The 22,769-nt window shown below is 42.6% G+C and overlaps 1 protein-coding gene across 3 annotated transcripts in view; it reads right to left on the reverse strand.

Moving 5' to 3' along the window:
- COMMD10 (COMM domain containing 10) overlaps positions 1-17,846 on the reverse strand; it is a 118,917-nt gene extending 101,071 nt beyond the window's left edge. Inside the window, exons 1-4 of one of the 3 annotated variants that reach the window (XR_008730322.1) lie at positions 17,723-17,844; positions 17,471-17,561; positions 14,865-14,975; positions 12,919-13,074 (exon numbers count right to left, since the gene is read on the reverse strand). Coding sequence is in view for 2 of the 3 variants with exons in the window: in XM_055699515.1 (XP_055555490.1) it covers positions 12,919-13,074; positions 14,865-14,975; positions 17,471-17,561; positions 17,723-17,754 (390 nt within the window). In the remaining variant the exon portion in view is untranslated. Of the gene's footprint in view, positions 1-12,918; positions 13,075-14,864; positions 14,976-17,470; positions 17,562-17,722 lie in introns of all 3 variants that reach the window. The other 2 variants (XM_055699515.1, XM_055699514.1) reach the window with 2 other exon arrangements.
- Positions 17,847-22,769: the final 4,923 nt, after the last annotated feature.

Here is a 22,769-nt window from a genome sequence, read left to right on the forward strand (position 1 = left end):
CCACGCTTCTTTTGATGCTGCCCAGGGTACGGTTCGTTCTCTGGGCTGCAAGCGCACATTGTCAGGCCATGTCAAGCCTCTCATGCACCAGCACCCCTAAGTCCTTCTCCTCAAGGCTGCTCTCAATCCATGCTCCGCCCAGCCTGTATCTGTGCTTGGAATTGCCCTGACCCATGTGCAGGACCCTGCACTTGGCCTTCATGAGGTTCTCTTGGGCCCACTTCCCAGGCCTGTCAAGGTCCCTCTGGATGGCATCCCTTCCCTCCAGCGTGTCAACTGCACCACACAGCCTGCTGTCACCTGCAAACATGCTGAGGGTGCACTCAACCAGGAAGACAGCGTTTCCTTTAAGACAAGCCCCAGATCAAACACCAGTTTCCTACAGATGGGAAACTCCAGCACTGAGGGCAGGGGAGATGACTGCATAAACACACTGATTTCTATCTTCTATTGTTGCTACCAACTTCAGTTGTATTAAGGTGGCATCAATGTCTTTGAAGGAAGTTCTGGATGTTGCAGCTTCTTTTCAGCAGGCCTTACTGTAACAACCGCTCGACAGGTGAGGAAGTCTGCAGTGAAACAGCCAGACTTCCACACTGGTTGCATAACGTTTCTGACTATGGTTCCCTACTTCATTTTGAACAGCAATGGAAAAACCTGACGGTATACAGTACCTCAAAAACTGTCACCCTACTGTAAAGAAATATTCAATACAATACACTGTCCCCGTTTTATAAATGGATTACTGAGGCATTCTGTGGTTTCAGTGAATACTCTTCAATGGCAGATTAAAAATCTGCAAGACATCTTTTTTACTAAGGTATGAGTCACAATTGAATGAACAGCACCTTCAGCTGACAGTTCCAGGCAAATCTTCAAATTAAACCCAACACTCAGAGCAAGCACCACAAAAATGGCACGTAACTATGAATAAAACCTTACAAACACCCACCCACCTGTAAAACAAAGTCAGGATAATAGGATTTTTAAAAAAATAAAGCATTAAAGTCTGTAATTAAAGACAGTTGTAACACATATGCACAGCCAAGTTAAACAGAGGTTGCACAGTCAACTACAGTGCCTCTTACTAAATTTTAAGACCAGACTTTGCAATCTTAGTGACAGTTTTGCAATGTATCTTAGTCATGTAGCCATAAGAAAGTAATAATCACTGGATGAATCTTAACCTACCTAGTCACAATACTAGAACACAATCACCCGATTCTGCATTAATCTTGCAGATACTGCAAGATCATCAGCAAACAAACAAACCAAAACAAAACAGAAAGCAGCAACTATGCTTTTCACCGGTAGACAAGAATAATCTTCTAAACTCTGAAGTAGTACCACATGCTATGATTGTCTCTAACTAGAAATAGTGGTAGTTGTAACATATGGGCAAGGAAGGGGTTGGATTGCATCAAGCAGACGGGCAGTGAATTTACAGAATCCTGTAGAAAGACTAACCAAATAGAAAACAATTCCCAAAGGAAAAGATCTGAAAGTTTAAAACACAAAGAGAAACTGTAGGTATCTTTGTATCTTAGACTCCAAAGAAGGCACAGTAGAGACCAATGGGTTGAAGACAGGTTGCACCAAAGACCCAGCTGAGTGGTTAAACCAAGTGGGTAGGTTAGAGAGGCACTGAGAAGAGCCACAGGTCATGCACTATGTTTGCTGTGCGATACTCAATTAACTCACCAAAACTTTCCCCAACGATATCAGTAACTTTAGGAGGCAGAAAAAAGAATAAAATGAGAGGAAACAAGTTTTAACTTTGTAAACTGGGAATCTTAGCTTGTAATTAAGACCAGAAAAAGCAAAGTGAAGCAAAAAGCCAGTACCTCAGTTACCTCTCAGACAGGATCTGAATATGAAGAACATAATTAAACATAAGGTCCTGCACCCAGGGAGGAACAACCCCATGCACCAGTACAGGCTGACAGCTGACCTGCTGGAAGGCAGCTCTGCGGAGGACCTGAGAGTCTGGGGGACAGCAATTTGCCCATGGGCCAGCAGTGTGCCCTGGTGGGCAAGGTGGCCAGTGGGATCCTGGGGGGCATTAGGAGGACCACGGCCAAAAGGCCAGGCGAGGTTCTCCTCCCCTTCTGCCCTGCTCTGGTGAGGCCCCATCTGGAGTGCTGTGTCCAGTGCTGGGCTCCCCAGTTCGAGAGAGACAGGGAACTACTGGAGAGGGTCCAGCAGAGGGCTACAAAGATGATGAGGGGACTGGAGCATCATCCTTATGAGAAAAGGATGAGACAGCTGGGCCTGTTTCTCCTGGAGAGGAGAAGACTGAGAGGGGATCTTATCAATGCATACAAATACCTTCAGGGGAGTGTCAAGAGGATGGGGCCAGGCTCTTTTCAGTGGTGCCCAGCAACAGGACAAGGGGCAACAGGCACAAACTGCAGCACAGGGAGTTCCATCCGAATATAAGGAAGAACTTTACCTTGAGGGTGACAGAGCACTGGGAGAGTCTGCCCAGAGAAGTTATGGAGTCTCCTTCTCCACAGACATTCAAAAGCCACCTGGACACAACTCTGTGCAACCTGCTCCAGGTGAACTAAAGGGAACTGCACTGGATGATCTCAGAGGTCCCTTCCAACCCTTACCACTCTGTGATTAAAAACAGAAAAAGAGACTGATATTCAATTCTAAAAGGAAAATCTCCACAAATTACGTACCTAAAGCCATCTTATTTGGTGAAAAATTAGGATGAACTAGATTCTTCATCCAAGATTGGCTTTCTTCTGAGGATTAATTTCCCCTGACTTCCCATTTTTGTCTGCAAGGATAAAGTCCTAGTTCTCTTCCACAAACCTTATTTAGCACATATGCCAGGAAAAGTGATATTCTCAGAATTCTTCATTCAATATTCAAACTAAAATTTCCCACATCTTTGATCTCTGAATTTAAAAAAGGAAAAGCCACATACCAAAAAGTAGCAGTGTACTTCAAAAGGGAGGAAACAAAAGAAATAATATGACATGAAATTGGTAAAGCAACACATGTGCTAAGAAGCAACAACTTCAAAAGACTTTTCTTTAATTGAAGTTACCACAGGTTTTCATCTTTACATGTATATTAACTGATGAACAGCTACCTTGAAAGCTAACAGAAAGGGATTGTATGACAAATATTAGAAACAGCATTCACGTTTCTAAAAACCTGGTATTTAGGGGTTCACTTTGTGCAAATTGTAAAAGTGTTGTGCTCTGTCTCTCTCTGGGACATTTGTGGGCCCAGAGTAGCAGTAAAAATATGCACCAGTCTACAAGCACTTACAGGGAAAAGTCATAGCTGACTGGCTCTTTTTATCTAGCAGAAGAATACATGGCAAGATCCAAGAGAGGGAAGATTAATTTAGACAGTTTTTAATTAGAGATAAGGGACACATTTTCATTAACCATAAAATATACCCCAGAAATCACCTGTAATTTCAAGCCTTGAAATCACCACCATAGCCCTGTTTCAAAAGCTCTTTTACATATTGAAGAAAAGTTACGGTTCGTATTACACAAGATAAGCATGATACTCTTTTATAACCTTAAAAAACACTATTTCAGGTGTAGGAATCGAATGAATGTTTCACATGTTTTTTAAACATTCTCAAAACGTACCTTCTTCCAACCTTTATCATTTACACTATTGGTAGAAGACAGAAGAGAGTAAGAAGGATACAAAGAAAGTAATTTAAAAAATCCTCAAGAAGTAGTACATGAAAACTGTAAACAAAATACCTAACTAAGAAAGCTGGGTGAGTGGAAGATAAACAGATTGAGTTGTGCTGTAGCTGGCTACTAAAACAAATCTCACTTGGTATAAAACTGTGTCTTGACTACATCTTTCACTATTTACATTCTCTTTGCCAATGTTTGTGATGCCACTGTATAATGCAAGTTGGTTCACAATTCATTGTGACAACGCCCGTCTTTGTGACCTCTGTTTGTCACTGTAAGAACAACTAGTGGATCAGACACTAGACACTAACGAGAAACTGAAAGATTCATTCTGTTTGAGCTGTAGTCCTCCTTGGTTTGCATTTCTTCTCATACCAGAAAAATTTCCCCCACGACACATACACACAGAGCCCACCAATTCTCTTCTTTTTTGTCATTACCACCATAGGATACATGTGTTTCAGAGTATTTCCATAGATTTGACAGCATTTAGCAGAGGGAATTTAGCATATGCACATTACGTACACACCACTTAGCAAGAAGGCCAGTTTCTGAGAAAACGACTTTCAGAGTTTTTCCCATATGGCTTCAAACAGCCAGTCAAGATACAGAACTGACAGCTCTGTCAAGAATTTTAGGTATGTGATTTCACTACAGTTGCATTCCCACACATCATTATATTAAGTAATGCTGTCTGAAGACTATAAAAAACTGCTGCTGCTTGGCAACACAGGACTCATTATCTTCTTTTATTATATATATTTTAAAGATACCTTGAATAGTTTTCCAAAACAAGAAAGCTATAAGGCATTTCACTTGACCTGCTTTTAAAAGAGATAGATTTACACCAAGTACCAAAAAACATACAGGGAACATAATATAGGGGGAAGGGCAGAAAAGTTATTAAAATAATGAAAAATTGCCATGATAATTCAGAGTGAAGCCTACTATAAATCTAGCTCTTCTTCACAAAGTGGAAAAAATACATTTTAAGCTGATCAATAGGTGCCCTAATTTCTAAACTGATACATTACCAATCAAAGACTTCAAACCTGGATCAGACTGACAGCAGACTGCTATCACTGACCTATCATTCTAGAGGCCACATTAAGAATACATTCAAAGAAAAAACTGATACAAATACCACCATTCCAATTGATTAGGATTGTATTATATAGCAGGAATAATATAAAGAGACTGCCATACAAATAAAGATTCAAAAAACCAATTAATGTAACAGGAAAATATACATAATTAATAACCCTGTGCAGCTGAAGACTGCCTATAGTTCCTATAGTTCAGTGAAAAAAAATGAAGTGAGAACAGAAATACTATTAAATAGCACAGCTTTAGTTTAACTCTACAGTTTTTATTCATTTCTCAAGATAGTAACATCCTATCAACAAAGCAGTCTGCACCAAAAAAATGTCAAAGACCTATGTTCAAAAAAAGAACATCTTTTCCTAAAAAATTGGAAGTAGTGTTCAGTATGCCACAGAAAACTTCACTTAATCAGTATTCTGGGAAATACTTGTTCTGTTGCTCTAACAGACTCCAGGCTTGTCATCCTAATGAAGCTATCAGCCAGCACATCACCTCTTACATCTGCTGCATAGAACTGTGAGACCCAGAACACCAGTTTTTACCAACTTGTAGTTTGCAGGCAAGAACAGAATCTGGTTTAAGAGAAATAACGTCAATAAAAGCGAAGTATCTGTAAGAAATTAACTTCTCATACTAACCAGTGGTCTGGAGTCTAAATCTGAGCACTGCTGCAAGCCAAAAGATGCACTGGCCTACTCCCTCAAAACCAGTGATAAGCCAAATTAATTAGTAATATTATGAAATAATAATCCTGGACTGTCAGATATCCACTAGTTTTGACCATACACTATCAATCCTCCGTTCTTCCTTCAATATGCTCAAAGGTTCCAATGTTTGCTTGATGTGTAAACCTTCTCTAAAAAAAAAAAAAAAACAAAAAAAACCCGTCTACCGTTTTTTGCTGTTTTAAAACAGAAATAAAACGTTACTGCCTGGTCCTTCCTGTGTACACTATGGAAAACAGACTTGGTGGCAGCTTTTCAGTACTTCCAAAATAGAAAGTCTCTAAGTGCTAGGTGCCAGGAGAGACTCAGAATTATTTTGCCAGTTGGATTTTAGTAAACACTTTAAAACAAAGGTAAAATTCCAATTAGATCTTTCTTAGCTACATTGTAAGCTCTGCCTGGTACAGCTTCCCTGAACACCCTCTCATGCTGAAAAGAATAACCAGTACCTCTGTAAGACTAATCATGACCCTGATTCTGCACTCAGATCCAGACGAGCAATCCCATGCATGCACCCACTAAAATAGTTCTAAAGAAAATTCAGAGTTGATTAGTGTACAGGAAAACACATGGCAAGTGAAAGCACGAAATATTCACACATACTCTTTGAGTTCTAAATTAGTATGCAGTCCTGCACACTACCTGACCATGTCAGTAAAAGTCCCTACCTGACAGGCACACAACCAAAAACCCTGTACGTATTTTTAAAAAAGTATGAAAGAAATAAATCTGTATTCATAGAATCATAGAATCGTGTGGGGTGAAAGAGACCTTAGAGATCACCTAGTTCCAGCACTCCTGCCATGGGCATAGATAGACACCTTCCACTAGACCAGGTTGCTCAAAGCCCCATCCAGCCTGGCCTTGAACACTTCCAATGACAGGGCATCCACAGCTTCGCTGGGCAACCTATTCCAGTGCCTCACCACCCTCATCACAAAAAAAAGTCTTCCTTATACCCCATCTAAATCTACCCTCTTTCAATTTAAAACCATTGTTCCTTGTCCTGCAACTACAGGCCCTGGCAAAGAGGCTCCAGCTTTCTTATGAACCTCCTGTAAGTGCTGACCAGCTGCAGTAACGTCTCCCTGGAGCCGCCTTTTCTCCGGGCTGAACTACCCCGACTCTCTCAGCCCTTCTTCATGGCAGAGGTATCCCAGCCCTGACATCACTTTCATGGCCCTCCTCTGGACTTGCTTGTCCAGGTCCATGTCTTTCTTGTACTGGGGGCCCCAGAGCTCGATGCCGTACCCCAGGTGGGGACTCACCCACCTCAGGGCAGAGCAGAGGGGCAGAACCACCTCCCCCGACCTGATGCTCACAGCCCAGGATGCGACTGGCTTTCCGGGCTGCAAGCGCACATTGCCGTCTCACATCCAATTTTCACCCACCAGTATCCCCAAGTCCTCCTTGGCTGGGCTGCTCTCACTCCATTCACACCCCCAGTCTGTATTGATACTGGGGACTGCCCCAACCCAGGAGCAGGACCCTGCACGTGGCCTTGTTGAACTTTGTAAGGTCTGTGTGGGCCCACTCCTCAAGCCTGTCAAGGTCCCTCTGGGTGGCATCCCTTCCCTCTAGCTTACCAGCTGCACCACTCAGCTTCGTGTCATCCACAAGCTTGCTGAGGGCGCACTCAATCCTGCTATGCCATCAATTAAGACATTTAGTAGTGTTGGTCCCAGTCCAGACCTCTAAGGGAGATCTTTGTTATAAAGCCACACCACAAAGTATCCAGGCAAGCCTATATCATACTCTATTCACATCAGTTTCTTCCAAAATATAGCAGAAATGTGTCAAAGACAGGGAAAAAGAAGTATGACAAGCAGCAAACTTCCATGGAATAAGAGTGAGAAATCACAGACTGCATTGCTTAATATAAAAACAAGGAAGATCACACTCTTCTTTAGTATTTCTCATAATGAAAAGGGGGATATACATTAAAAATCAAAAGATAATGGATATACTGTTTTTAAAAAACATCAACACATACTACTTTTCCCTTAAGTGGTAGAAAATCAGAGATCAGGCCAGTACACAGACTGAAACCTCCAGATTCATTAAGTAGGATATTTCATAAATAATCATTTTCTTATATATATCTGACGATATAAGACAGCTTTGAAGTCATGAGGTGAGGCATCAGTTTCCATCAAACCGCTTAACTAGATAATTCCACCCCTATGCTTCCAAGCAAGGTGCCAGAGATAGGATACACAATGAACAGATTTTCTGATCCAGTGTAGTAGCTTCTGTATTCCTGGAATCCAAATCACTAACAAAACTACAAGGCACACCTGACCATAAAAGCATCATTATGAATCCAACTTCAACCACACACAGAGCATGAATAAATCAGAGTCTTAAAAAAAACCAAAACACACAACCAACCAACCAGAGAAAAAAAACCAAACCCCCCTCAAAATACCAATCCTCAAGATTCCTAAGGAAAGCAAATGTTCCTCCTAGGAGTGAGAGAAGGACAAGAAAGATGACCCAGGGAACTAAAGGCCAGTCATCCTCCCCTCAGCCCCTGGGAAGATGTTGGAACAACTGAACCTGGAAACCATTTCCAGGTGCGTGAAGAACAAGGTGACTTGCCATAGTCAGCATGGATAAGTCAGTCATGCTTGACCAAATTCTACAATGAAATGACTGGCTTGGTAGACAACATGAGAGCAGTGGGCAGGGTCTGCCTTCAGGGAGATTTCAGGGAGACCTCTGACACTGTGTCCCCTAAGATCCTCCTAGACAAGCTGTTGATGTATGCCAATGACGCAGAGAGGTACACTGAAAAATGGCTGAATGGCCAGGCCCAGAGGGCGATCACTGGCACAAAGCCTAGTTGGAGGTAAGTGACTAGCAGTGTATCCCGGGGGCACATACTGGCTCCAGTCCTGTCCAACATCTTCATTATGATCTGGACAATGGGGCAGAGCGTACCCAAAGCAGGTTTGCAGATGACACAAAGCTGGAAGCAGTGGCTGATACACCAAAGAGTTGTGCTGCCATCTCATGGGACCCAGAGAGGCTGGAGAAATGGGTTGATGGAAACCTCCTGAAGTTCAGCACAGGGGAGTGCAAAGTCCTGCAGCTGGGAAGGAGCAACCTCAGGCACCAGTACATGCTGGTGACCACCCAGCTGGAAAGCAGCTTTGCAAAAAAGGACCTAGTGGTCCTGGTGCATACCAACTTGAACATGAGCCATCAACGTGCTCCTGCAGCCAAGTCGGCTCATGGTATCTAGGGCTGCAGTAGGAGTAGGATTGCCAGCAGGCTGAGGGAGGTGATGATGGCCACACCTGGATTACTATAACCAGTGCTGGGCTCTCTAGTTCAAGACAGACATACTGGACATGTTCAAGTGGACATACTGGAGAGAGTCCAGCAAAGGCCACAAAGATGATGAAGGGACTGCAGCATCTCTCCTGTGAGGAAAGGCTGAGAAAGATGGAATTTTTCAGCCTGGAGAAGAAAAGGCTCACAAGGATCTCATCAATGTATATAAATACCTTGAAGGGAGGGTGCAAGATGGATGGAGCCAGGCTTTTTCTGGTAGCACCCAGTGACAGGTCCAGAAGCAATGGGCACAAACTGAAACACATGAGGCTCTGCCTGAATACAGGAAAACACTTTTTCATTCTGAGGGTGACCAAACACTGGTACAAGTTGCCCAGGGATGTGGTGGAGTCTTCATCCTCAGAGATGTTCAAACGCTGTCCGGACGTTGTCCTGAGCAACTGGCTCTACATGGCCCTCCTTGAGCTTGGGGTTGGACCAGATGACCTCCAGAGGTTCCTTCCAACCTCAACCATCTGTGATCCTGTGATTATGTTGCCAGCAATTACAACAGAAATGTCATGTTCTTTTTCTGTACCTAATATTGCTTCTGTGAGAGAAGTGAACAATGCAAACCAGGAACTTGTACACAGTCATGTAAACAAGTACCTATACAGAGGGCATATTTACAGGATCAATTGTTTTCCACGTTATACCCACATATACATGTTGCAGAATGTAGCAATAATTCAATACACACCTTTTTCCAAACAAGAAAGTTAATATAATCTCTAAATCCATCTAAATACCTAAACTGTAAATCTAATCTAAAAAGCTACCACTCTTGTGTAAGCATTTTTCATAATTCTAACTTTTTTTAATTTTAATTCAAGATATGTTGATGAATGTTTAAGCAAAGATAGCTACTACAGCAATGTGCCACAAGTATGAGAGGAATTTGTCTACTATTTCTCAAGCTACAGAAAGACAATACAGCAAGTATGTGCTCATATGCAATTACTTCTAGAATTTAAAAGGCAAAAATGAAATGATCATGCAGTCATCTACTGGACTCATAAGACATTACAAGGAGATTCATGAGATAAGAAGAAGATGGCAAGTTCTTCTTCCATTATCCTATGCAATTTTAAAAGTACCTTATCTCTGTGTGTCTTGTTAGCAGAATAAATATACTATTTAGCAATCAGTTTTGTGAACTTATCTTTGGGTTAAGGAAAAGTTCTTGTGAATGAGTTTTTCACTCAACTAAAGTCTACATGATTAAGACACTAGAGGTTTTCAAAACAAACTATGAAAGTAAATTCAAGTTCAAACTCAAATTACAGCTTAAGATCTACACTCACACTCAAGCTGATACTCAAAATTGTCATCTAGGCTTGGAAAAGAAGAAAAAGAGAGGGGCCAAAAATGATTTAAGCATATGTAGAGGCACACACCTGTATTTAAACCTGCTTTCATGCTAAAAAACAAGTAAATTGCACTTTGATATTTTTGCAGTTGCTTTCTGCAAGCCTAACGACAAGTAACAGTTTAAAACTGCTTTATGTGGGATTTAATACAGCAGCAAAATGCAGTACCATTCTACAAGGTGGTACTGAAATCACAAAGAAACTCCAGAACTATAACATACACCAGGAGCACTGTATTTTGCAGGGCTCACAAAACTGCAGACAAGAAACAGAGCAATGTCATCCCCATACCAGGTCACAGAAGGACATACCACGGGTATGTACAGTACAAGCTCCAAATGAAAGTGGATCAAAGGTGGTTTTATTAGTTTCTCATACGCCTAAGACCCAGCAGCAAAATACATAATACTGCATAGTCTGTCTAAAGAAAATTCTCAGACAGCTGCTTTGTAGGGTATCTTTAGAACTGCCTTCCATTCTGCACTTACATGCTGTATTTTGAAAGTTAGCCTCACAACTTTCCATGATTTCCCTTCATTTTCAAGTTCAAGGGACAGTTACACTTGCCTATATATTTTCTGTATCACTGACCATTTAAACTTTGGGACTTGTATGCTTGGCATTGGTAAATATTATCTCAAAAGACAGAAGCCCTAATATGTTGTTCAACTCAAATATTTTTGTCATGCTTACATTATCAGTCATTTATTTGGTTAGGTCTGTGAGTTACTATAATTCTGCACATAAAAATTCAACAAGTTTTGTGTCTAAAATTACCTGGGTTTACATAGGATAAATTTTAAAACTTTAGAGAAATCAACTGTGATGCAATTCTGAGTACCCTTAGTCTGTTCCACAAATATATTTCATCTTATCAAAATGTGCATTTTAAACCTAAGTAAAATCTAGGTTTATTTAGGTATAAACCTGCTGGTGTAAACTACGTTGTTCCATTTCTGTCAGTGCATCACATGTACCTTATACGTAAAATTTATTTTCTATGTATATTTTACTGACCACATCATAAAGCCATAAACTGCACCTTATCCCAACAAGACACATAGCAATGATTAAAAAGAAGTGAGAACAACTGAGTCAGTGTTCCACAATTCTTTTGAACCATTTGATCCTGGCTGACACTGTTGCGTTCTGTACACATCTCCTTACGCAGTTAAAGGCTTACTATGAATCAATAGAATGTTATTATACATTCTCATAGATGTAGACACTTATGTCTAGATACAATGAGACTTCCACAGCATGTACCAAAATTTTAACTGGTAACAGGCATATATGAAAGAAGATTATTATGCCATCATGAAAAAGATCTCAAAATTGTAGTAAGTATCTCACAAAACACACCATCTAACCAGCTTACAAAATTAAAGATGGCTGGAACTTGGATGTGCTTCAAGTACAGAGAATAAACAGGCTGATGAGCTTACTCTCATGAGCTAAACCGCTACAAGTACTCATGAGTACATTTTACTCTTGCCCAATAGTAAAGCATGTTCACAAATATCTCAAAATGGTATGTAGGTTGCATTACTTTACATTGCTAATAATGCACATATAGTCAGGTTCCAACAGTTACAGTAGCTAAGCTAACATGTAACATCACTTTTAGACAACAGACCTCCATTGCTCTGATCACATTTACCTACTACCTAATAAGTACCCTTTTTGTTCTCCATTATCTTGGCTTGTCAAAAACTTTGTATCTTAGTTTAACCATAGAACCATAGAATCGCATAGGTTGGAAAACACCTTTGAGATCATCAAGTCCAACCGTTAACCCAGGACTGCCAAGTCCATCACCAAACCACGTCCCTAAGCACCACATCTACACATTTTGTAAATACCCCCAGGGATGGCGATTCCACCACCTCCCTGGGCAGCCTGTTCCAATGCTTCACCACACTTTCAGTGAAGAAAGTTTTCCTAATCTCCAATCTAAACCTCCCCTGGTGCAACTTGCAGCCGTTTCCTCTTGTCCTATCGCTTCTTACTTGGGAGAAGAGACCAACCCCCACCTGCCCACAGCCTCCTGTCAGGCAGCTGTAGAGAGCAGCAAGGTCCCCCCTGAGCCTCCAGACTGAACACCCCCAGCCCCCTCAGCGGCTCCCCACAAGACCTGTGCCCCAGCCCCTTCCCCAGCCCCGCTGCCCGTCTCTGGACACGCTGCAGCCCCTCTACGTCCCTCTTGCAGAGAGGGGCCCAGACCTGAACACAGGGTTCGAGGGGCGGCCTCAGCAGTGCCCAGGGCAGGGGGACGGTCACTGCCCTGGTCCTGCTGGCCACACTGCTGGGGACACCAGCCAGGGTGCTGCTGGCCGCCTGGGCCCCCTGGGCACACTGCTGGCTCCTGCCCAGCCGGCCGTCACCCAGCACCCCCAGGCCCTTTCCCACCAGGCCCTTTCCAGCCGCTCTGCCCCAGCCTGTAGCGCTGCGTGGGGCTGGTGTGACCCAAGGGCAGGACCCGGCACTGAGCCCTGCTGAACCTCACACAACTGGCCTGGGCCCATCGCTCCAGCCTGCCCAGGTCCCTCTGCAAAGCCTCCTGCCCTCAGGCAGGTCAAGACTCCTGCCCAGCTTGGTGTCCTCTGCAAACTTGCTAGGGGTGCACTCAATCCCCTTTAAACTCCTTGCTTTAAAAAAATCTACACAGCTTTATTCTGTCTTAGCAAAAACCCTTACCTTCCGAGGGGTCAAAACCCTCTGCCTGAACTTTTCAATCGTATCTTGACCTGCAGCTGCCCATGCACTGGCAAATGCTTCAGCTTTGTCTTGATCCAGGTGAATGCTTTGCAGCTGCTGTTGCAATGAAGCAGGCTTCAGATTATGGTAGACAGCCTGTTAAAAGGAAAAATAGTTGCTCTTGTTGAGTACTGTTCTACAAGTTGTGCCAGATACGTTCTACCACATATGGCCACCATGTTCACACAAGATTTCAACTAGCAAACTCTACTGTGAGACTGCAGGCATCCTGTTCATCTTAACCCACTGACAAGACAGAAAAATGTAACTCTCTCAATTGTATCTCAAAATGCAGTATTACAAATGACTCTTCTCATGATAGACAAACTATTAAAAAACACATACACAAGCTAGATCTGAGTATATGTATATGTTTCCACTGTACACAATGCCAAAGCAGCTATTACTTAAAAAAACCTGTGCTTTGAGGTCACTTGTGCCTATGAAGAACGGACAATTTTTCCAAATTTACACTGTTCAAGCAAGCCTGAACAACAAGGTAGCATTCTGAAAAGACAGGAACAGTTTGCCAAAAAGGTGAGTTAGATATTACCTCGCTACTAGTGTCAATTTTTGTGGTAAACTCTATATAGTATGCTGGTCTCCACCTTCAAAACAGGACTCTGTCAGCACCAGGTCGAGGAAAAAAGAAAAAAGAAAACGTGGCAAAGACCATGCAGCAGTATTATCACCTATAATGTGTCCATAGACCAAAGGGCTGTCAAAAAAGTTATGCTCTGACAGAACAAACAGCTACTCCAAGAAGCGTAGCTATCAGCAGGAACACAAAGAGTCCTCATATAACAAATACTCCATTTGGGACTCTTTATTGGGCAACTACTAATATCCAGCCCTTGGGTTTTTTTTTTAAAATGTGAAACAATTAAGTCCTAGAGGAGACTGAACTTTTTCTGTTCACATGTTTTCACTAATTTTTCACTTCAATATTTATCATATAAATGAAGTCATCTGATGAAATTAGGACCAGGTAATAAAACAGGTAAGTTCACGGTTTGGCTGAGGTGAAAATTCAAAATTCCAATCTGTATGTGACCTCAGGATTCATTTTGATTTTTGGTGGATAAGAGCCATGGGGAGGAATGGGGTTTTTTTGTTTTTAACGCTGGGAATGTGTTAACTACGGGAACCAATCATGAATTGACGCGTGTAAGAAAGTACAGGATTCAAATCTCACAAAACACAATCAGCATGCTTGCCCTCTGCACAGACTACACTTACTACGCTTGCATGAAATGGATGGACAATCACACAGCTGTGGCAATTTATAAGTTACCATATTTACCAGGAATACATTGGCTTCCCAACCCATACTGGTAGAGTACAGGTAGATGGTAGAACCAGAAAACCTCTGTTTACAAGACATTTAGCGCTACACCATGCAGTCACCTACTCACTCAAATACTAGAGCTACATCAGATGCACCTGTTCAGTTAAGTACAAACTGCTTCTGTGCACAAAAATTTTCTATAACTGACACGTCATGTAACTTAAGTAGTGCTCAATAACGCCATCTAATATTTTCCTCACAGGAATTAAAAAGACGGATGGATGGATGGCTTACAATGAGCAAGAGGAAAGACTGTCTATCATAATTGTCAACATTTCTCTCAGTCACACAGAGCAACTTGCTTCCACCACCTCTGTTTACACTAGCTGGAAACCCACTCCACAAATGCAATCAGTCCAATCCAAATCAGAAAGGCACGCAAACAAAAGCAGTAAAATCATGCCCCCAAAACATATATAATATTCTATAGACACGTGTTTTCACCAATTCCTTTTTATCTTGACTTTTATATTTTTTAAATCTACAATTGCATTAAAAAATATATACTTAGCGATTCATAATGATAAAAACAAGGTACCTGTTCCCAAATGAATGATATAGTTTCAAGAACTAGATGAAGATCCTGCTTCTCCAACGAAAAAGCTATTTGAAGTTTTTCTTCTTCCTCTTCACTGAAGGTACTTTCAGCCTGAAGCACAAAAATTGTTAGTCCTGACATTCTATTTAGCACTCGAGAACATACTTGTCAAAACAAAAACTTCCTTTCCATTTTTACAAATGTAGTGGCTGTCCAGTTGTTTCTAAATAGAAATAACAAAGTAAAGCTCTTTTCCAACAGAAAAATACAATGCAATGCCTCTCACTGAAAATCAAAGACAACAGTATCACATGAGAAGTTATCAGGATTGCTTGAAATACATCACAAGAAAATGCTTTCTCAGCACCTAAGAGACACTAAAGAAAGATGTTTCTTTCAACTATCAGATCATCTCCAACAACTTCTTATAAATAAAAATAAGAGAAGTATTAAGTGTGCTACTTGAGTCAGGCCCTGAAGAAAACAGAATGCAAAACTGTAGCGAAGTTAGTTATGTGTGCTTCTTCCACTGTGTACACTCTTCTGAAAACCACTCATGCTGTTACAAGGGAAATAAAGGCCTAATGTATGCTTATTGTGAAAGTCAGACTTGCATCTATAGCCTACTGTATTTCTGAAGATTGCTGAAAATGCATTCTACATTCAAAATACAGCTGCTATATTTATTACACTACAACAAATTAAGCAGTAATTTAAATGCAGATATTGCCATCTTTTAAAGTGCAATTACTAACAAATCTACGCTACAGACATCAAAGCACCACATTTAGACCACTTACTAATCCAAAACTGCAAAGCTACACAAAAAAAGCAATTCAACTGTCAGAACAAACAAAATGAAGCAATTACACAAAAATGTCAATGTAAGACTATCAAAATGGAAACATCACTTGAATCATTAGCTGTTAGAAGGAAATGCAGAGCTATGAGTATCTGCTTTGTTAAGGCAAGTCAAGTTATTTAAAGTTTCTGGCAATTTAACATGTCCTAGAGTCAGATACATTGGAAAGGCCAATTGAAGGATTCATGAGATTGAATAGACTAAATTACAAAGATCACTACAGCTCATGTAAATGCTGATTAAAGATGTGAAGAGATACCAAACTGATCTTGAGTAGTAAAAAAATCCCAAACAAAGAAAAAAACCAACAAAGACCCACAAACAAATAAATAAAAAAAAGGTTGGTGACACTTCTCAGTTACCAATGAGTGAAAAATCCATGCAAAACAACTGAGAAAACCCTGTGCAGTAACTGCAACATCCAAGCTAGTAACTTTGGTAGGAAAAATATCAGCAATTGAATCAAATAATCAAAACAATCACTACAGCCTCAGAATTACAACTGTTAATACATTTGTATTTTCTATCCGTGCTGCTCCTAACCCAGGGGTCCTCAAACTATGGCCCGCGGGCTGGATACGGCCCCCCAGGGTCCTCAATCCCGCCCCCAGTATTTACAGAACCCCCCGCCCCCCCCCGCCGGGGGTTGGGGGGGGAAACCAAGCAGCCGCAGATGGCTGCCTGCCGCTGCATCCGCGCCGGCCCCCTGGTTAAACAGTTTGAGGACCCCTGTCCTAACCTGTAGTATTTTAGTATTTAGTTTGTGTATATATATGTGTATTGAAAAGAAATTCTCTCCTTTTGTTTTTTCTGAACAGCAAATCAGGGAATCAACAAAGTCTGACACTGAAAGATACAGACACTCAACAAAATAATTTCTGCTTTAGCATTTATCTTAGTTTCCCCTGCAATATTTAGTACCAAGGTTGGATTTGGTCTCCATTTGACTTTTCAGTACTGTGCAGTGAAATTGACTACTGATTTTATTTCCTGGTTCTTTTATTTGTTTTGCAATTAAAAAACAAATTGACAAAAATATTCACTAGAAGTTATGGGCTTTATTTTTAACCCAAATTCCACGCGTGGCTTTGGCTGATGGACATACAGAAATGCAAAACAAAACAAACAAAAAAAACCAAAACAAAAAAAAAAGAAAAGGCATTTGGTCTTTCTCTTGCAAGGGCAAGAGCAGAGTCTGCACAAACAGCCAAGGAACGGGAGTCTCCTCGGAGAGCGTTCTCAGAGAAACCAGCGCTTGGAGGTGACAGGAGCACACTGTAACAAGCACGGCTGGTTCTCACACCGCTCACCTTCCGCATTCATTAGCGGCTCTCACTTCATTCACCTGAAATACTTCTGGGCAATTAGCGATGAGTGAAACACTTGGCGGGGGGGAAAAAAACAGGAAGTAATTGTCCCTTAGCAGAACTGAGTGCCTCATCTGTCCCAGAGGGACGACTTCGAAGCACCTGGGCAGAGAAGGGCCGCGGTTCCGCCGGGCTCGGCCCTGCCCACTCCCCCCCCCCCCGCCCCAGCAGACGCGGCGGAGCAAGGGGCGGCACTCGGCCGGGTACGCGGGTACCGCCGGTACCGCCTGCCGCTGCCCCGCGTCCGCGGCCCCGCCGGCAGCTGCGCGGCCGAAGCGCTAGCGGGGCCCGGGGGTCCCGCACCGGCCCGCGCCCGCCCGGCGCCCCTCCCGCGCCCGCGAGGCCCCCGCTCCCGCCGCGCCGCCCGCCCCGCCAACCTTCAGGTGCAGCTTCTGGAGAAGGCGGGAGAGGAGCCGCGGGAACCGGCCCGGATCCACAGCGTTGAGCAGCGACACGGCCCTGCGGATGCTGCGCGGAAGGACAGGAGGCGGTCAGAGGGACGCGGGACCCGCCGCGCCCCGGCACCGCGACGAGGCCCTGCCCCCGCACCCGGCCCGGCCCCACCCGACCCGCCGCGACCGGGACGCGGGCGAGGGCGCGATCAGCGCTGCTCCTGAAGCAACCGGTACCTGTCACTCTCCGGGACGACTGACGCCGCCATGGCTGCCGCTGCGGCCCCGCCCCGCGACGGCAGCCCGGCGGGGCCAAGCGCCGCCGCTGCGCCCTGCCCCGCCGGCCCCCTGGCACAGCCCCGCGCCAAGGCAGGGCGGCCCCGCGGTGGCAGGCGAACTGCCGGCGTCCCCCCCGCGGGGCTGCGGCACCCTGCAGCCGCTGGGGGGGCTGGAGTTGAAATCCTCCGATGTAAAGTGTTCAAGACGTACTGGTGCCTGGCAGGAGCCCGCCGTGCCGGGTGTGGGCAGCGCTCCTACCGTCAGGCACGCCGCTGCGGCGGGGTTCTGCGGGGCTGCCCGGCCCCTCGGGGCCCCGTGAGCCGTCTCGTTCCCGCAGGGCAGCGCACAGCCCGCTCCGAGCCAGGGGTCGGCGACCTTGTGCGCCGGGCCACGAACCCGTAACGAAGTTGCCACACCTGCAGAGCTACGGCGAGTTGTTCAGGGGCCGTGGCTGGCTGCGTGCCCGCCTTCCCCACACGGCCTGGCCCGGTAACCGCCCCCAGCGCAGCCCCCTCCGGCGCTGTTTGGTTCCCCGGCACAGGGCACCGAGCACCGAGCACGCCGTGCCGTGTTCCGGGCCGCGTGCGTGCTGGGTGACAAGCCACGTGAACAGAAGCGCTAAGGTTTGGAGCCCACGGGGCAGCAGCACTGGGGTGGGTATTTCTACTCCGTGGGTATTGCCTTGAATGGGTGAAATCTCTGTGAGACCTCTAGTTTCCATTAGGTTTGGTTAAAACTGAAAAATGAGCTAAAACACAATGGGACAAGCGAACAGAGGAACAGGCGCTATGGCTGTGTAACCTTGTTTTCCTAGGAAGCCAAATAAAAATACTAAAAAATCTGTGAAAGACTTTCTGCTGTGAAGGTTTATAGGATGTGGCCTGAACAGTTACAAGTATGGTAATAAACTACGGTAGGCTCCAGGGGCAGGTGGGAAAAGGCTGGAAACTGTTGAGGTACTGTAAAGAAATGTTTTATAAGCATACATGTTGAAATCTTGCCTCAGTTGAAGTGAAAGGAATTTAGTCATTAACTTCCGCAGAGCAAGGATTTCAGCCAGGACATTTGAAAATATAACATTTGTTTAAATAAACTTGGCCTTAAGAACCAATTTAAGGAAAAAAAAAGAGTGACACGCCTAGCCATACTCCAACAGGAATTTTAAAGCAGAGAATTCCTGGCTGAGACTTTTGTACTATACCTCTTACCAGAAGTTGGACCCACAGTTGCTGTTATGAAAGGCAGCTGCCTTTCAAGGGTGAAATATAATTGCGTTGAACTATTTAATCTGCTTTTCTGTAATGTTATGAAACATGAAAAAACAATATTCTTGCAGGAAATCTTTTTGGCTGGAAGAGAAAAATGAGTGTTCCACTCCATGCCAAAATAATGTAACTTCTTGTAGGAAATCTCCCCTGTGAGCAGAATTCTATAGACTTTGTTCAGTCAAAATGAGCAAGGGCAACTGGAAGTGTACACAATAGCCTGCTTACTTTAAAAAGTTCCTGCTGGTACAGGTGTTGGATTTGCCACTCAGGTTCGCTGCCAATTCTCTGGTTTTATAATCATGTGGACCTATTTGAAAGTGTTTTCTCTCATGCTTTGCTGTATCAAATGAATATTCAAAATGAATAGTCAAAGCAATGAATATTAAAACATCAACTGGAGAGGATCGAGCAGCCTGCTCCAGCTGGGCCTGCTTCATGCAGGAAGTTTGACTTGAGGCCTCTGAAGGCCAATTCTGTGTTCAAAGCCTCACTGAAGAATGACAGGAAAGAGAGCATATGGCTGGAAATAATAAATAATGAAGCTAACCTGACAAAGTGCTGTCTAGTGCACAATTAATTTTTTTTCCCCCTTAATAACTTTTCTGTTCCTAAAATAGAATTGTGAAAAGTTGTGACTTCTCATACATCCATTCATTTACTATTGTCTTGTACTTGCATCCATGGTCCATTTTCCAATGTGTATAATAGCTTTTTTCACAGAGCTAATGGTATTACACAATTTAATTTATCAGTTGTCCTAACTATCGATCTAGCTAAGACATATTTTGAATACAATTGTTACCCATATTTTGACTCAAAATACTCCACCTAGACATGCAAATGGATGTTGTTTGGGCCTTTGAATTAACCTGCTCACATACTATGACAAAACCTTAGGCATCAGTGACTGAGACTTTAGAGCATTTAGCTGCTAATGAAAGTTAGGACTCACTGCATTACAACAGTCTGAAAAGCTCAGTCTCCCCTGCTTTGCATTTCCAGAAATTGAACTATGTATTCTGCTCTTTCACCAAGATCAAACAAGCCCCCATGTTTCTTGATTATCGTTTGTTTTACAGACTTTTCTCATCACTCAGCCCTTCAGTCAGAATTCAATTAGGCTCTACTTTTTAAAATACTTTTATGGTTATCAGGTGAAAGGGATCATATAAAGCATGAAAAGTGTGTAAAGTTAGGAATTGCAGAGGACTTTCTACACAAGGTTGATAAAGCACTCTAAATGGCATGAGAATGTTGAAGAACCTCTTGCCATTAGACATTTTAAAGCACAAATATCTGTTAGGAAAAATGGGTAGTAAATTTGTAGAAAGTGAGTAAAGCTGATCCAGCATTGAGGACTACCTCAAGATCCTACAAAGACCTGCTTGCTTTGAGTGTATTATTTTGTCTCTTTTTCTTGGCTCTTTTTGATCCACTTTTTATTCCAAACCTCTTACTTGCAATGCCATTCTGTCTACACTCAAGCCTTTCCTTTTTCTGTCATCTTCATCTCTGTTATTTTTCCTGACTTCTGTAGGTACTCACAGAAGAACTTCTTGAACTCCTCCAAGATCTGATTTGTACATTATCCCTGACACTATTTATTGACTAAACAATTTTCCTACAACTCAATGAAAATAAACCAATAATGTTTCACATAGATTTTCATTTGCAACTTGCAATTGGCTTAAGCAACTGAAGTTAGCAGACTATGAATCTGTGGGGTAGGGATTTAATTGTGCCTTTTAGCTAGTATTAAATAGCTCAACTTTTGAAATCTTGTTGAAAAAATAATGATTTTTTGTAAACTACATTCTGTTTCATTTAAATGATGTCTACCAGAAATAAATACTCTTCTGTTGCTGTCTGTGACTGTTATCATTATGAAACAATCTGACATTTTTTCTGTGTCATTATTTGCATTCCACTGAATGAGCAGTCTCATTAAAATCACCAGGACTACTTGGAATCTGCTTAGAAGGAGTAAGGGTAGGGGACTATAAATAAGGTAAGGGTACTTTTAGTATGCTGGTTTACTATTTGCTATTTTCGTACTTATATATGAACATTCACTATTACGTCTGATCCTGTGAGGGAAGTGAGATTATTTGGGTGACACAGTGCTTCACAATGGGAATCAGGGCTGCAGCGCCTACTTCTTTAATCAAAGGCATCAGTGAGTGTACAAAAGGCTTTAATTTATTCCATTCTAACACAAACAGATATGATCATGTAAAGGACCAGCATTCATACATTTGCACCTGAGTGGAGGTGGAAGCAGGTGAGTGCTTTGTAGGGCCAGGCCAATGGAGAAAAGACACATTGGCCTCTGCCAATGATAGAAAACTTCCTATGCCAAAATTCCAAATCGGGGTTAATGAAATGCAAGCATCATCTTCATGAACACTTTAACTAATGTTCAAAGTTGCAGTTAGCTCAGACTTGATATATGTGTTTTCCAGATAGAATGGGATCAAACAAAACAGTCCATTGAAACATGCATAAATTGTTTTAAAATGTTTTAAGATTATGAACTGGAGAAGCAAAGGAGAAGCTCAAATCAATATTGCTATCACTAGCTAAAAAACTCAATAGAGCTGCAGCACCTGTAATGCTTGTTGTGCAAATATTTATCTAAGACACATTTAAATATTTATCGAGAGAGTATCAGTTGATATTTCTTCAGTCAAGCTCCTTTTGTTTTCCCACTGAAGTGAATCAAATCTGTACTCTTTTCTGGTGTGGATGGATACAGAGAGAGTGCAGTTGTGATCTTATAGGAAGTATTAAAAACATCATGAAAATTGCATGGGAAAGAGTTCAATGTATAATATTTTTCTTTTTTTTTTAAATGCCTTTCTGTTTGTATGAATCACAGAAGCTGGCAAATAATAACTGTAGAGTTCTTAACAAATTCTAGCACATACCAGTGTAAGTTCAGTAACAGTATGGACTTCTTTTTCTCTAAATAATGTGGTGGGATTGAATGACACCTTGCCACATGCAGAAGTTCATTTTAAGCCAGGGGGAACACTTTAGTGGTCTCAAGTTGTGACAGAAATATCTAGGTTTTCTTGAACCACAGACCTGACTCCTCCCAAGGCTGACTGTCCATAATTTTTAAAGCACTGTAGGTAAACTGTATATTAGGCAGTATACTGCAGTTACCTTATGTTATCTTCATGTGGACAGGAGTCCCATAACACTTTCCACACAAAATTTGGGAGCTTGCTTTGGGAAAAAAATATCTCCATTTTCATCCTGTTATTTTATAGTGCTGTAATCCATTGTCTTCCTAGCCTGTGTTTCAGAGATGCTGTGTTCTATATATAACTGTAGATCAGTAACCATGGAGCCTTTCCATAAAAGGATTTATATAATTCTACATCTTCCTTGTGGAACTTTGCATGAAGGATTTGCAAACACTGAGCAAGAGAAAAGTCAGCATCATTGTGCCTGTTTATTAGCATGGAAACAGAGGCAGACACGGGAGCAGTGCCTTCCTGCAGCTAGTCAGCCTCATGCCCCAATATAGCTTTGGTCTGCTTTCTTACTCAAAACTCCCATGTCTTAACTCATCTGATAAAGCTTTGGGCGTTCTTTGTCTTCAGCACACCTTTGCATCTTAAAAGTCATATTTAATGGCCTTCGCTTTCATTGTGGCCTCTTCCCAGCCACAAGACATTAATTTTATTAATACTTCCTTTAAATTGTCCATTGTTTCAGGAGCAGCTGTA

This window comes from Falco cherrug, chromosome Z (assembly GCF_023634085.1).
Source record: "Falco cherrug isolate bFalChe1 chromosome Z, bFalChe1.pri, whole genome shotgun sequence".
Lineage (NCBI taxonomy): Eukaryota > Metazoa > Chordata > Aves > Falconiformes > Falconidae > Falco > Falco cherrug.